Source organism: Daucus carota, chromosome 5, assembly GCF_001625215.2.
Source record: "Daucus carota subsp. sativus chromosome 5, DH1 v3.0, whole genome shotgun sequence".
NCBI lineage: Eukaryota > Viridiplantae > Streptophyta > Magnoliopsida > Apiales > Apiaceae > Daucus > Daucus carota.
In genome coordinates, this window is record NC_030385.2 from 38,850,024 (window position 1) to 38,864,776 (window position 14,753).

The 14,753-nt window shown below is 35.1% G+C and overlaps 2 protein-coding genes and 1 pseudogene across 3 annotated transcripts; 2 read left to right on the forward strand and 1 right to left on the reverse strand.

Moving 5' to 3' along the window:
- Positions 1 to 3,479: 3,479 nt before the first annotated feature.
- LOC108223897 (F-box/kelch-repeat protein At5g60570) lies at positions 3,480 to 5,394 on the reverse strand. Of its 2 annotated transcripts, XM_017398350.2 has the most exons (3): positions 5,228 to 5,394; positions 5,029 to 5,087; positions 3,480 to 4,931 (listed from the first exon to the last, which is right to left on the reverse strand). In XM_017398350.2, exon 3 carries the CDS (start codon positions 4,784 to 4,786, stop codon positions 3,596 to 3,598), a length of 1,191 nt encoding a protein of 396 aa, XP_017253839.1. In that variant the 5' UTR covers positions 4,787 to 4,931; positions 5,029 to 5,087; positions 5,228 to 5,394; the 3' UTR covers positions 3,480 to 3,595. The 2 variants fall into 2 exon arrangements, with proteins under 2 accessions (XP_017253839.1, XP_017253840.1); XM_017398351.2 differs by lacking the exon at positions 5,029 to 5,087.
- A 2,220-nt stretch (positions 5,395 to 7,614) lies between these two features.
- On the forward strand, positions 7,615 to 9,222 carry LOC108223899 (uncharacterized). The gene is made up of 2 exons (XM_017398352.2): positions 7,615 to 8,274; positions 8,361 to 9,222. Exons 1-2 carry the CDS (start codon positions 7,830 to 7,832, stop codon positions 9,077 to 9,079), a joined length of 1,164 nt encoding a protein of 387 aa, XP_017253841.1. The 5' UTR covers positions 7,615 to 7,829; the 3' UTR covers positions 9,080 to 9,222.
- A 3,654-nt stretch (positions 9,223 to 12,876) lies between these two features.
- On the forward strand, positions 12,877 to 14,289 carry LOC108221734 (uncharacterized; annotated as a pseudogene).
- The last annotated feature ends 464 nt before the right edge of the window (positions 14,290 to 14,753 follow it).

Genomic DNA, 14,753 nt, shown 5'->3' on the forward strand with positions numbered 1-14,753 from the left:
AAATTAATTAGATTGATCAGATATTAATCAAATGAATCAGAGATTTAATCAGTTCGATAAATTACGAAACATGAATTAATCGACAATTAATCATAATAATCACCGACTTTTACACCAATATGCGAGTGACAAAACATAACTACTGTCTCTTACAAAAAGAAAAGGGCGAATTTTCTGAAAACGTGTTTGCTGCAATGAGCACAGTAATTAGTTGCTGTAAATTGATGAAACCAGTCCTTTCATAAAGACAGACGAAAAGAGAAAAGGCCCTTAAATGAGTTGGGTACAGAAAAAGATGCAGATGACCACTTGTACAAGAGTAACCTTTTGACCAAATTTCACAACACCACCCAAGCAGTAACTAGTTGCCAAAAATAACAAGAAGATTGTTGTAAACTGGTGGGGCTTCAGTTATCCCCATTCACATGTTCTTCTGCAATCTTCAACTCTATCATTGCCCCCAGTCCCACACCCAGCCATCACTTAACCCTACCCACGTCTCATTCCTACACTATTGCTTTTTTGGTATATCCAGCTCAAGCCATATTCTTCAGCAAACTAGCATGATGGGTCGAAAGATAATACTTCATTTTCAGTTCTCTCTCATTACTTCATGTCGGCAGATGACTCGGATTTAAATAGTGTTTTCAAAGATATTCGTGTCATTTTTATATTTTCTCGTATAATTCATGTTGACAATGAGTCATATCATTTTCGATATAAATTATGTGGTTAATGAGTCAGATTAATATTGTGTGTCGAAACGCGTCAGGAGCTCAAGTGATTTATTCTGGATCATTTAAGTCCAATAAATCTTGCCAGCAGTGGAGATGTGATCTACACTAAAAGCAAATTTGGCTTGGTCTGCTTGGATGCTTCAAAGATGAACAAAATGGGAATCTGTTACGAAACTAACATGTTAATCTTGCACTGGCATGATTGAGCCACAAAAGCAAGCAAATTTTGTCTGCCATTTCTTAAAAACCAGCAAGAGTAAAGTTAAAGAAACACAATGTTCCTGCCAGGTTTTTCCAACTCAAGGACAAGTTTACACATAAAAACAGGTTTTCCCCCCAAACCTTTAATCCTTATATAACCCCGTGTTTTACGTTACCTGGTAAAGAATATTGTGGAGTAGAAACTGGTTCTCACTAATTCTCGGAGCAACAGAGGATAAACACACCACATGGCAGGGACGAAGCCAGGGGGGCCAAAAAAATTTCTTCAACACAGTGAAATTTTTCGTCGACACAGTAAAATATTCAATATAAAATAAATACAAAAATACTAGTAAAAAATTTATAATAGAACCTTGCGCTCTTTTAAACGAGGAAATCAAATATATAGTTGTGTCAATTAAAATATTTAGCTATTTCTCTTTAGATATATAAGAGTATAAAATATCAGGAAACTCATCATAATAACTCTAAATTATACGATAATCTTTAATTAGCAAGTAACACACATTAAATGAAATTGTGCTTCAAAAAAATGATATTGTATTTTAAACAAGAGTAAGTAAATTTTTTACAATATCTCAAAAACTAAATATTATGCATATTAACCTTACAAAAAAAAATATTATACTTATTTAGAAGATGACAAACTATAGTTTAAACAAGTTATAAAAATATTACCTGGATGATGAAATTTGAATTGACAATGAGTAGACAAATATTAATATTAATTAAAAAAACTGATAATGCATGAGAACTAACTCTATTCTACGAAAATGAAGGAGTGGGATATAAGTTTCTCGGATAAGAAAGATCTCCACCAAAAATTTCTTATTTTTGTAAAAGAATTATATTGACGGTTTACTTTTATCACATATCACATTTCACGATCTTTTTCTTAAATAATATAATTGTATATATATCCATATTTTTGTTTATTTTTATTTATAAATTTGGTCTAGTGCATAAATTAGCAAAATCTAAAAATCAACACTTCATCTTACAATGTTAATTATCTCTTAAGAGCGAACAAATTTTTTTTAGGGGGGCCAAACTTTTATATTTATATAAATATACAGATAAAATACAATTTTTTTCAAAATTATATAACATAAATTATAATATTATAGAAACCCTGGGGTTTCTGGCCCCTATGTAGCTTCGTCCCTGCCACATGGGCTATCTACTTACTTTCTTACATTATTTAGATTTTGCACCTTAACAGTCTGCATTCTTCCATCTTTGATCACTATCTCTACAATTTCGATTTTCTTCAGAATTTATATTTTCATTTTACCTCCTTCCCTAGTTCCATACCTTTTAATTACACATGGCATAAGAGTTCTAACCTCAGTTTACTCTGGTTCTGCAACTACAGTTCTGAATCTTGAAAAGAAGTTCTAAAAATTAATGTGTGTTCAAGAGGATCTCATACTAATCCATATACATGCCCGAGATACCAAAATATCCTCACCAGAGAGAGTAAGAGATCGAGTCTATCACTTATCAACTTGCCCTTTATATATGATACCATAACACTGAGAGTTTGATGTATAAAATGAGCTGCAAGCCGCAAATAAGATATCTAATACCTAATATATATGAATTTTTGTATAGGTCTGAATGACAAGGTAAGCAGTAATTATATATTATATTTGTGCACACGATGTTAAACTAAACGATGAAAGAAAAAAGAAAACATATGACACAGCAATGAAGTAAACTCACTCTACAGTGTACAAACAAGTTGTTGATATGTCACAGTTGGCTCGGCTGGTACTTTGGCGCCAGTAACACAACTCGGAATAATATGAAACAATAAACTACCAGATTCTCTTGAAAACCGAGGCTAAGAAAAACTGATGTGAGGAACACTCAGCACCGGAATGTTACAAAAAAGTTGTGTATTCTCCAGTGTTCTAAAAATCGGTCTAGGCGGCCGCCTAGGCGGTGCCTAGGCGCTAGGCGGCCCCGAAACGCCCCGATTCGGTGCTAGGCGGTGAATTAGGCGTTTTTTTACAAAAATCGGTCCTAGGCGGTCCACATACCGCCTAGGCGGTCCAGGCGGCCAATAACAAAAAAAAAAGATTTTTAATAAATAAAATCGAAAATTATGATTTTATTATAAAAAATTAAGTATTTACTTGTACTTAACTTAATATCCTATAAAACAAGTAAAATGATTAATTTTATTTAATATTTCTTACATTATTTATAAGATAGTGGTTGGTATATATTTGTTTAATCAATGATTTTGTATTACATGTATCAAGTATTTAATTTCAATATATGATATTATATTGTTTACCGGCTAGTAGTGAAAAGTAGATAAAATCATTAAATTATGTTTAATTATAATAATTTAAAAATAATATATGTCCGATTAATGCTCCGATTAATCTTTCCGATTAATCCCCGATTTCCCGATTAATCGCTAGAAGGTACCCCGACCGCCCTGGGACGCCTAGCGATTTCTGGAACATTGGTATTCTCAGATAGAGAAAATTTATGCCAACAAGAATAGAACAACTTGTAAACAATCAAATAATTGTGCCTTCAAACATTTCAAGGCCATTTCAAATTGAAAAGAAAAACTGTTTTTGTGCGTGAATCAAAGAGTCAACCTACAAAACAAATCTTTAACAACCCATGACAGCACAATTGTAAACAAACACCCCTACTTTTTCCTTCACGCCAAGCACCTTCCAATCCAAAGTTCCATTCTTGACCCCTGATTTTGGGCACCAAGAATTTAACACAATAGCTTCACCTTCTTGGCTCCTTTGGCCGCCTACCACTAGAAGTTGCTTCCCATAGGCTTTGAAAGCCAGCCCCCAACCATTTGAATAATCAGCTCTAACCGGAAGTCTACCCAACACATCCCACTTGTTCTTCTCCTTGTCATACTTAATTACTTCGTTGGACAAGTACTCAACTGCATATAATTCGTTCTCAACAACAGCAACAAGAGGGGGGGCCTGGGCAGCTTTACTAACATTTGGATACATCCCTTCAATTCTCCTCCATTTTCGCGTCTTAAGATCGAACTCCTCCCCGCAAGTTAATGAATCAGTGTGACTTGTCATCCCTCCTATCACGAAAAACTTTTCATTCATAAAAAAACCGCTAGATAATTTACGCGGTGAGTGCATGTTTGGCAACATTTCCCATCTACCAGTTGATGAATCATAAAGCTCAGCCGATTTTAGGATATTCCCATTCTTGTCACTCCCTCCTGCGACAATGGCAATTGATCCTAGACTACCTGAAGCAAATAAACAACGAGGACGATTTATTCCTTCACACTTCAACCAACTATTTTGAATCAAGCTATACTTCCACGTCGCAAATCCAAATAGCTCACGCCCAAAAACTAACAATTCACTGCCTACAGCCAATGACTCCTTATCGGCATGATTAAAACACTCATCACATGGAATTTTAGGCAATTTAACCCACTTATTCCTCATTGCGTCGAATGCCTCCCACCCTCTTGGATCACAAACCATATAGACCCAATGCTCCACAATCTTTAATTTCTTGCGCAGCTCATATAAGTACCCACTCCTCACTAATTTATTAAACCCCGTATTAAGACAAGATAACGAACAATAATCCGATCTACTAGCCCAAGCAAGACAATTCAACGCAACATCATCGTGAAGACCAGGAATTAAAGAATCCTCCAAACCAATCCTCAAACCACCATCACAATCTCCTCCATGTAGTCTCCTATCCACAACACCTCTAACCCCTCCTTCCTCCAATAACTCATTGTCATTAGTCCTCGAAGTGGAACAACAAAACTTCTTCTTCGACTTAAAATCCATTACTACCTAAACTCCCCGTTCAACACGAAACAAAGTCAAACCAATCACACAACCAAAAAAAAAAAAGTCTCAATTTTTGCATGCCATCATACTCCAACATTCATCCACCCATCAATGATCCATCCACTACATCAAACCTTTAAACCTAACAAAATTAATCAAACTTTTCACAAATTATATAAAAATCAAAACTTTAAATCAATTCAACCAAAACTAGTCAAAATCTCAAGCAAAGATTCAACCTTTCAATCAAACAACACAAATTCCCAAACAAATCCAATCACGAAGCTACAAAAATCATCTGCATATCATACATATACACACAAAGTTCAGATAAAAACACTAAAGACTAGGTCAATACAGCTGAAGAACATATACATACAGCAACAATTATGTATGTATATATAACAGAGATAGAGGTTTAGAGTATGAGATGAATACCGGAAAGTGAACTCATCGCCGAGAAGTGACGAAGGCCGATCAAAATTAATTACATGGCCGGAAATATTTAATCGGCGACGCGTGCGAATATTAAGTAGATGGATGTATGTATAGGTTGGTTGTTTGTGCGTTAAAAATGAATGGAAACAACTTGAAACTGAAATTTCTAAAAGCAGAAACAAATCAAACAATAAATGTTTTCTTTTGTGTATTTGCAATCAAGCCCTTCATTTTATTTAATTCTTTTGTTGCAAGGACATTACTTTATTAGTTAACTGAGGGGACGAAACCGAAAATGCCCAAATTTTTACACGAGGACTAAGTTACAAATTATAATTTAGTGTATATTTTTAGTTGGAAATAAAAGTATTTAAAAATAATAATTCTAATTATACGATTAAAAGATCTTGAAGTGAAACTAAATGATTTATGTAAAAAATGGAGGTATTATAATTCTTTAATTCAATCTAGTTTTACATAAGAATAGTTAAAAATTTTAGTGTTGTCTTTTACGATTATGTTGATAAAATTAAATCAAAATTATTGTTTAAAAAGATTAAAAATAATTTGACATTTTGGAATGATTACATGAATAACTAGAAATGAGGACGAAAAATTGAATTATAATGACAACCGAAATCACAACTAACTTTGATATTTGACCTTCTATCGGTTGTTCGGTACTCAATGCAAATTTATGCTATTGAATTTGTAATCGGGCTATTACAGGATGTTCAACCATCACAATGAATCACATGTATGAGATATCCTCGTCTAGTCACCTTATAATTGAAGTCTTTGCAACTCTGCGAGTCATTGCTTATGCTACTAATCCATTTACAAGTTGCGACATTCACGCTAACAATGCACTGTAAATAATGATAATTATTATTATTTCAATACCTTTTTTTTCCAGATTATGTCACTACTCTAAACAGAGATGTGAGTGAAAATCCAAGTGGGGGTGTGAGGGGTACCATACAAATAACAATTCAACAGTGTGGGAGTGTTCCACTGACAAATGTTTGATGGCCACCATGAGGATTCAGGAGGACCAAAGACAAGACATTTACACAACTTCAATTTCCATTCATTGTTTTTGTTTCCATAGGCCTCGATTCACAACTTAGAGGAGACACCACTTAATCAATACATTCAACTTCAATCACAAATACAACCAGGCCCTTCTCTTGTTTAAGTCCGCGTTTTGCCTGGTCAATCTCGGATTCACACATTGGGCCTCAGCTCTCATGCAGAGAATAAATCGATACACTATAATTGTACATTTCCTTATGTTGAGAAAGATGTGCACATGCAGCTGATCAGGAGATCGAAATGCTTTTTCTGTGGAGTGTGAATTAAATAAGGAGAATAGAGTATAATTTGAAACTTGTTTAACAAGGTACAACGACCGCGAAAATAGCTAAGCTATGGCATTTTCACTTTGCTGAGAACTTAGAAGTACTTTGCAATCAACTCTCAGCTAAAGAGCGTTCAGGTTCCGTGTAACAGAACATTGAACAGCTTAAGTTCCAAGCAAAGTGAGAATAATGACCCTTATTACCTTATTCCGCACTTGTAACTGTTCTGAAATTCTCCTGGCTCTGGAGGCATTACCTTGACATAGTAACTTATTATTAATGAAGGCATCTACATCGGAGGATGTTCCCCGTATCATTTTCCTAAATATATTTGTCTTGAATGCCGCAATTCAAATATTTAACCTTTTTACCAGGGTACAAACCTTCGCATCCTATTGAGAACTGCATGTATGAACAAAAAGATTACTTAAGAGTAATAGACTGGAAAATAAGATTTACAAAACGATGCTTTCTTTCCAACATTCCCGGCCTGATAGGCAGAAAGCTAGTGGATACCATGACTGCAAATTCAGCAAAGCTAATATTCCCATGCGACGTCGGTTTATGGCCTTCTGCTGCTTCTGTACTTCAAGATATATATACCTAATAAATTGGATATCAACACTTATATTTTAGATAATCAAGACAATTAACCAGAAACTCAATTAATTAAAAGATACTTACTCGAATTCCACTTGTATGATTGATCATGGTTTGTTACTGCACTTAGTATTTGGTCGAATCTAGTCTTATATTGTGAACAAAGTGTGGAGCATGTTGCAAATTTAAAGTTGTATTAATATGAGACCTGAGTGTGCCTGGTAAAAGTATATATAAATGACTTTTAAGTTTTTCAACAGATATATTTGTGTTGGTAATTCAGTCTCCAGTTGAAGAGTTATAACAACAGCTTGTTATAATTTACTAGAGTTTCTAAAATAAGACTGTTCCTTCTCATCTACTCAAAGATGAACTACAATTATAAATCCAGTTCCTTCAGAAGTCAAACTCAAGAAGCCACATGCATTAGTAAACTTACCTGGCTCTCTGCTGGTTGATTACCCTCAGAAGGTATCTTAGCAAGAATGGAGCCTTAATACAAGGCTTAGCTACTTGCCATGCAACTATAAAAGCCCCTTTCGACCTCTTTGTGTATTCATATTCTCTTCATAACAACAATCAAAAGAAAGTCACAATACTCAAACAGATAGAGGTGCATATTAAACAATCCGAGTGGCAAGATGGATAGAAGAAAGGCATTCATTGTAGTAGCCATTCTTCTAGTTTTCATCTCTATGGAAGCTGCCACTGTTCTAGGTCAAGGCAAAGGTAATGACGATGGAAACAAAGGAAAGGTCAGTGGAAATGGAAATGGAAATGGCAACGGAAATGGCAACGGAGATGACAAAGGAAAAGGCAAGGGAGATGACAAAGGAAAGGGGAAGGATAAAGAGGACAAAGGTAAAGGTAATGACAAAAAGGATAAAGATGATGATAACAAATATGACAAAAAGGATCCAGTACCAGGGACTGGACAGGAACGAGGGCGATGCAAAAATAAAGGTGCATGTTACAACACGACCCTGACCTGTCCATCTCAGTGCCCTGAGAGGAAGCCCAAAAAGAACAAGAAGAACAAGGGATGCTTCATCAACTGCGGTAGCAAGTGTGAAGCCACTTGCAAATGTAAGCATATTGATCTCATCTTTTCATCTCTTTGATATATGTTTAAACTGAATACTGAAAGCTAACAAGTAAATTTCTTTTAACAGATAGGAAACCTAAGTGTGATGGATATGGCTCTCTGTGCTACGATCCTAGGTTTGTTGGTGGCGATGGAGTCATGTTTTACTTCCATGGAGCAAAGGGAAGCGACTTTGCAGTTGTTTCAGACAGCAATTTGCAGATTAATGCTCACTTCATTGGCACTCGCCCTGAAGGAAGGACACGGGACTATACATGGGTTCAAGCTCTCTCAATCATGTTCGACAGCCACACTCTTGTCCTTGCAGCAAAAAGAGTTTCACAGTGGGACGACAAGGTTGAGTCTCTTGCTGTGAGGTGGGACGGGGAGGAAATTAGCATCCCCACTGATGGAGAGGCCGAGTGGAGGATCGATAGCGAACAGAGAGAAGTTGTTATCGAAAGAACTGATGACACTAACACAGTAAAAGTCACTGTTACTGGACTGGTAGAAATGGATGTAAAGGTGACCCCGATAGGAGAAAAAGAAAACAAGGTCCACAACTACCAGATACCATCCAATGATGCTTTTGCTCACTTGGAGACACAATTCAAGTTCTCCAACCTATCTGATCTTGTTGAGGGAATCCTGGGAAAGACTTTCAGGCCAGGCTATGTCAGCCCTGTAAAGAGAGGAGTGCCCATGCCACTTATGGGTGGGGAGGACAAGTACCAAACTCCGTCTCTTTACTCTCCCGTCTGCAAAGTCTGCAGGTTTGAGAGACAATCTTCTGTTGCTACAATGTAGTTTTCCTATATGCTGATAACAATCATGTTATCTTCTACATAATGTGAATAAGGGCCACAAATGTTTGCCCAAGCATTATCATGTAATCTTACTTATTGTGTTTTATTAAAGGGTTCTGAGAAATGAATTGATTTTTTAATTCATTAGTAGCTTTTGATAACAGGTAATATATTAAAAGCCTCCACAATAATACATTTATCAGTAACTCTACAATTATCATTTGCTTTTAAAGTAAGGTGATCCCATCCAGGTTCATGAGCAGTTTAGCGATGCAAGTGTTTAGTCCTGTGCCGTGGTTCCATACATAAGAACTATTCACTATTGTACCCATTCTCTTCATTCTGACATACTAATAGGATCCTAAAAACCGCAACTTATTGTGCCAGCTTTTCGAAATAATAAAATTCACAGAGGATGATCAGGGTATACTTCGGGTTCACTAGAACTTGCAGTACTCTATAGATAGACATTCTAGTGGAAAACTGAAATTTGTGATATTCGGGACAATTATACCGGTCTCATTGCATTGTGTACTATAATTAAATGGAAATAAATTATAAACAGATTTGATTATAACTTACAATGTTCATCCGTAGCAGTATCATAATCATAGCCGTTAAATAAACGATCCACCAGAAGACCGGCTAAAGTTGTTACTTTTCCCTGATAGGATATATAGAGAAAAACTTGATATGCACACAACAACTGAGTGATATCTCATCATCTGACATCTAAAGCAGATTCCTCTACAGCCAGAAGGAGTTCATCGCTTTAGGGTTTGGGCCACTGGGGTATAGACAAAACGACGTCGGGATCATCCGCGTTTACTCCAATAACGGCTATATATGTTCCTAATCCTGTCTATTGCTCCGAGTTCTTTTTTTGAGAATGATTGCTCCAAGTTGTTCAGAACCCGCGCGTTGCGGCGGCTTATAAAAATTATATTAATGGTTCAATATTAATATTTGTAGAATAAAATAATTTTGTGGATGTTTATAAAAAGTATATTAATGTTTCAAAATTAATATTTGTAGGATAAAATAAATAAATTTATATTATAAAAATCTTGATGTAATACCAATACTAATATAGAAAATTGCAAAATTGGACTACAATTCACGGTGAAAAAATGAAAGTAAATTTATACACGTAATTAACAATTTGAAGCATGACGAATTTTAATTTTATTTGTTTTTTTAAAAGTAATCATGTTCTTATTGTCACCTTCTTCCAATTTTTTTGGATTGATTGTGCACAAAAACATCTAACTTAAATTTATGAGATAGCGCATAGCGGTCTATAACTGCCCTTGCTTGTAACCACCCTTATTTTTTAATACTGTATAAACAACCTTTACTTAAAAGTTGCTTGAAGGAGCAAACAGATAATGCATGAATAATTTTTTATTGTATACAAAGTAAATCATATAAAAATTAACAACAACAAACATGTCCGATGAATAAAACAAATATTATAAAAGAATAACCAACAAACATACATAACTAATAATTAATTTATCGATATCAACCATCAACATCATGTTAAGACTATATTCTTTTCCCGTGTTTGGATTTGTCGACTTCAATATAGCGGTCTATAACTACCTTTGCTTGCAACAACCTTTATTTTTTCAATACTGTATAAATAACCTTCACTTATCGTCGTTGCAGAAGAACGGCACCTCCGAGTTAAAAATCGAGCAAGAGAACTATCAATACAGAGGTAGGATTGTGGTATTGAGAGAGAGGAGATTGTGTTTAGATAATACAAAATCCTACAATCTACAGGGGTATTTATAGGTGCAGAGAGACTTGTGTGCTACTCTTTCCCATATTTAAATAATCTAAAACAAAATCAGATTAAAATTTTCAAGCTATTATATTCCATAAATAATTTGTCTTTTCCATAATTAAATAATCTGAAACAAAATCAGATTGAAACTTTCAAGCTACTATATTCCATAAATAATTTCAAACAAAATCAGATTCTGAAACTTGCTTCTAATATACCTGAAACTAAAAAAGGTAGTTCTAATTTTTGATATTTTTCATCCTAAAATTCCGAAAAAATAGAAAAATAGAACGGAGCGATGTGAGAGGCGCCACCTACACGCCCCTCGCTTCTCCTTTATATAAGTATATTGATTTTGATATTTTTCATCCTAAAATTCCGAAAAAATAGAAAAATAGAACGGAGCGATGTGAGAGGCGCCACCTACACGCCCCTCGCTTCTCCTTTATATAAGTATATTGATTATAAGTAAAAGAAATTTGGTAAATAGATATTCGTAAATTTTGATAAATATTTATTAAGAATATTTTGACACGAGAAAAGTTCTATGCAGAACACTATTTCATCGGAAACCTTGAAGACCATTTATATTTTGCAATTAAAACACTACAAAATTTATTATTTTGCGAAGTACATACTATAAATATCACTATTTAATTGAAAATGTTGAAAATTATTTATGCTAAACAAGCATAACATTATGTTATGCAATATCAACAAATGTTCTGCACACTAAATATAATTTTGTAAAATAATATGTTTTTAATGTTTTATTTGTCAAATGTATAAAATTTGCAAAATTGTCAATAAAATGATGATCTTTGTAGAACATGATTCGAAAAATAATATGTTTTGCAATGTTTTTATGGAATATTTTAGTTGCAGTACATGGTATTCAAATCTCCAATGAAAAAGTGATTTCCATAGAACTTATTACACAAATCTTTAAAAGTTATTTCTTCTTTCAATCTCTACGCAACTTACTCCATTCTAAATTATTAACATATTATTATATATAAGGAATTTTTTTGGGGGATATATTAGAAATATAAAGAGATAGTATAATTCAATTATGATCGTACAAATTGTCTAATTCCAGAATCATAACTAAAAATCCATATGAAAAATTATTTAATATTTTTAGTATTGACAGTAAGATCTATAACAGAAATATGTAAACATTATTTTTCTAAAAACAATTTTTGAGCTAAAATCTATTATCTTAATAAATTATTTTAAATTAATCAATTAGCTTTTTACGTAATATTCATAAAAAATTATTGTTGCCGGTCAAACCAAGCTTACAAGTATTACAAAAACAATACCACCGATAAATTGTTCTTTCCAACACTCCCGGCCTGATAGGCAGAAAGTGAATACCATGACTGCAAATTCAGCAAAGCTTGATTTACAGCTAATATTCCCATGGCGACGTTGGGGCCTTCTGCTGCTTCTGTACTTCAACATATATCTACCAAATTGAATATCAAACCAGAGACTCCATTAGATACTTACTCAGACTTGCTCATAATTCCACTTGTATGATTTATCATGGTTCATTAATGCACTTGGTATTTGATCGAATCTACTCTTATATTGTGAACAAAGTGTGCCAAAGTTGTATTAATATGAGTCCTGAACGTTCCTGGTAAAAGTATTATATATGACTTTCAAGTTTTTCAACAGATATATTTTGTTGGTAATTCAATCACCATTTAAAGAGTTATTACAAGAACTTGTTATAATTTAGTAGCGTTTCCAAAATAAGACTGTTCCTTCTCATCTACTCAAAGATAAACTGCAATTATGTATCCAGTTCCTTCAGAAGTCAAAATCAAGAAGCCACATGCATTAGTAAACTTAGCTGGCTCTCTGCTGGTTGATTACGCTCAGAAGGTACCTTAGCAAGAATGGAGCCTTAATACAAGGCTTTAGCTACTTGCCATGCAACTATAAAAGCCCCTTTCGACCTCTTTGTGATATCATATTTTCTTCATAACACAAGCAAAAGAAAGTCACAAAGTAATACGTAAACAGATAGAGCGTGCATAGTAAACAATCCGAGTGGCAAGATGGATAGAAGAAAGGCATTCATTGTAGTAGCCATTCTTCTAGTTTTTATCTCGATGGAAGCTGCCACTGTTCTAGGTCAAGGCAAAGGTAATGATGATGGAAACAAAGGAAAGGTCAGTGGAAATGGAAATGGCAACGGAGATGACAAAGGAAAAGGCAAGGGAGATGACAAAGGAAAGGGGAAGGATAAAGAGGACAAAGGTAAAGGTAATGACAAAAAGGATAAAGATGATGATAACAAATATGACAAAAAGGATCCAGTACCAGGGACTGGACAGGAACGAGGGCGATGCAAAAATAAAGGTGCATGTTACAACACGACCCTGACCTGTCCATCTCAGTGCCCTGAGAGGAAGCCCAAAAAGAACAAGAAGAACAAGGGATGCTTCATCAACTGCGGTAGCAAGTGTGAAGCCACTTGCAAATGTAAGCATATTGATCTCATCTTTTCATCTCTTTGATATATGTTTAAACTGAATACTGAAAGCTAACAAGTAAATTTCTTTTAACAGATAGGAAACCTAAGTGTGATGGATATGGCTCTCTGTGCTACGATCCTAGGTTTGTTGGTGGCGATGGAGTCATGTTTTACTTCCATGGAGCAAAGGGAAGCGACTTTGCAGTTGTTTCAGACAGCAATTTGCAGATTAATGCTCACTTCATTGGCACTCGCCCTGAAGGAAGGACACGGAAGGACACGGGACTATACATGGGTTCAAGCTCTCTCAATCATGTTCGACAGCCACACTCTTGTCCTTGCAGCAAAAAGAGTTTCACAGTGGGACGACAAGGTTGAGTCTCTTGCTGTGAGGTGGGATGGGGAGGAAATTAGCATCCCCACTGATGGAGAGGCCGAGTGGAGGATCGATAGCGAACAGAGAGAAGTTGTTATTGAAAGAACTGATGACACTAACACAGTAAAAGTGACTGTAACTGGACTGGTAGAACTGGATGTAAAGGTGACCCCAATTGGAGAAAAAGAAAACAAGGTCCACAACTACCAGATACCATCCAATGATGCTTTTGCTCACTTGGAGACACAATTCAAGTTCTCCAACCTATCTGATCTTGTTGAGGGAATCCTGGGAAAGACTTTCAGGCCAGGCTATGTCAGCCCTGTAAAGAGAGGAGTGCCCATGCCACTTATGGGTGGGGAGGACAAGTACCAAACACCGTCTCTTTACTCCCCCGTGTGCAAAGTCTGCAGGTTCGAGAGACAATCTTCTGTTGCTACAATGTAGTTTTCCTATATGCTGATAACAATCACATTATCTTCTACATAATGTGAATAAGGGCCACAAATATTTGCCCAAGCATTTTCATGTAATTTTACTTATTGTGTTTTATTAAAGGGTTCTGAGAAATAAATTGATTTTTTTACTTCACTAGTAGCTTTTGACGACAGGTTATATATTTAAAGCCTCCTCCACAATGATATATTTATCAGTAACTATTCAATTATCACTTCCTTTTAAAGTAAGGTGATCCCATCCAGGTTCATGAGTAGTTCAGCAATGCAAGGGTTTAATCCTGTGCCGCAGTACCAGCTCCAGGGGGAGCTGGCCTAGGCTGGTATCTAGGGCCTCATTATTATTCTATATATTTTAAGTGGTTATTTGGATGAATAGATACTTGAGGCCCAAAAGTAATAATTGATTATATTTGGGCCTCAAGTATCTATTCACCCAAGTATTTTACTCTATTAAAAATCAATCAAGTATTACTTTTGGGCTTTTATTGATAAAAAACTACCATCGATCAACTATGTTACCATAGAGGTTAAATGGTTTGGCTATGTTATCTATAGAGA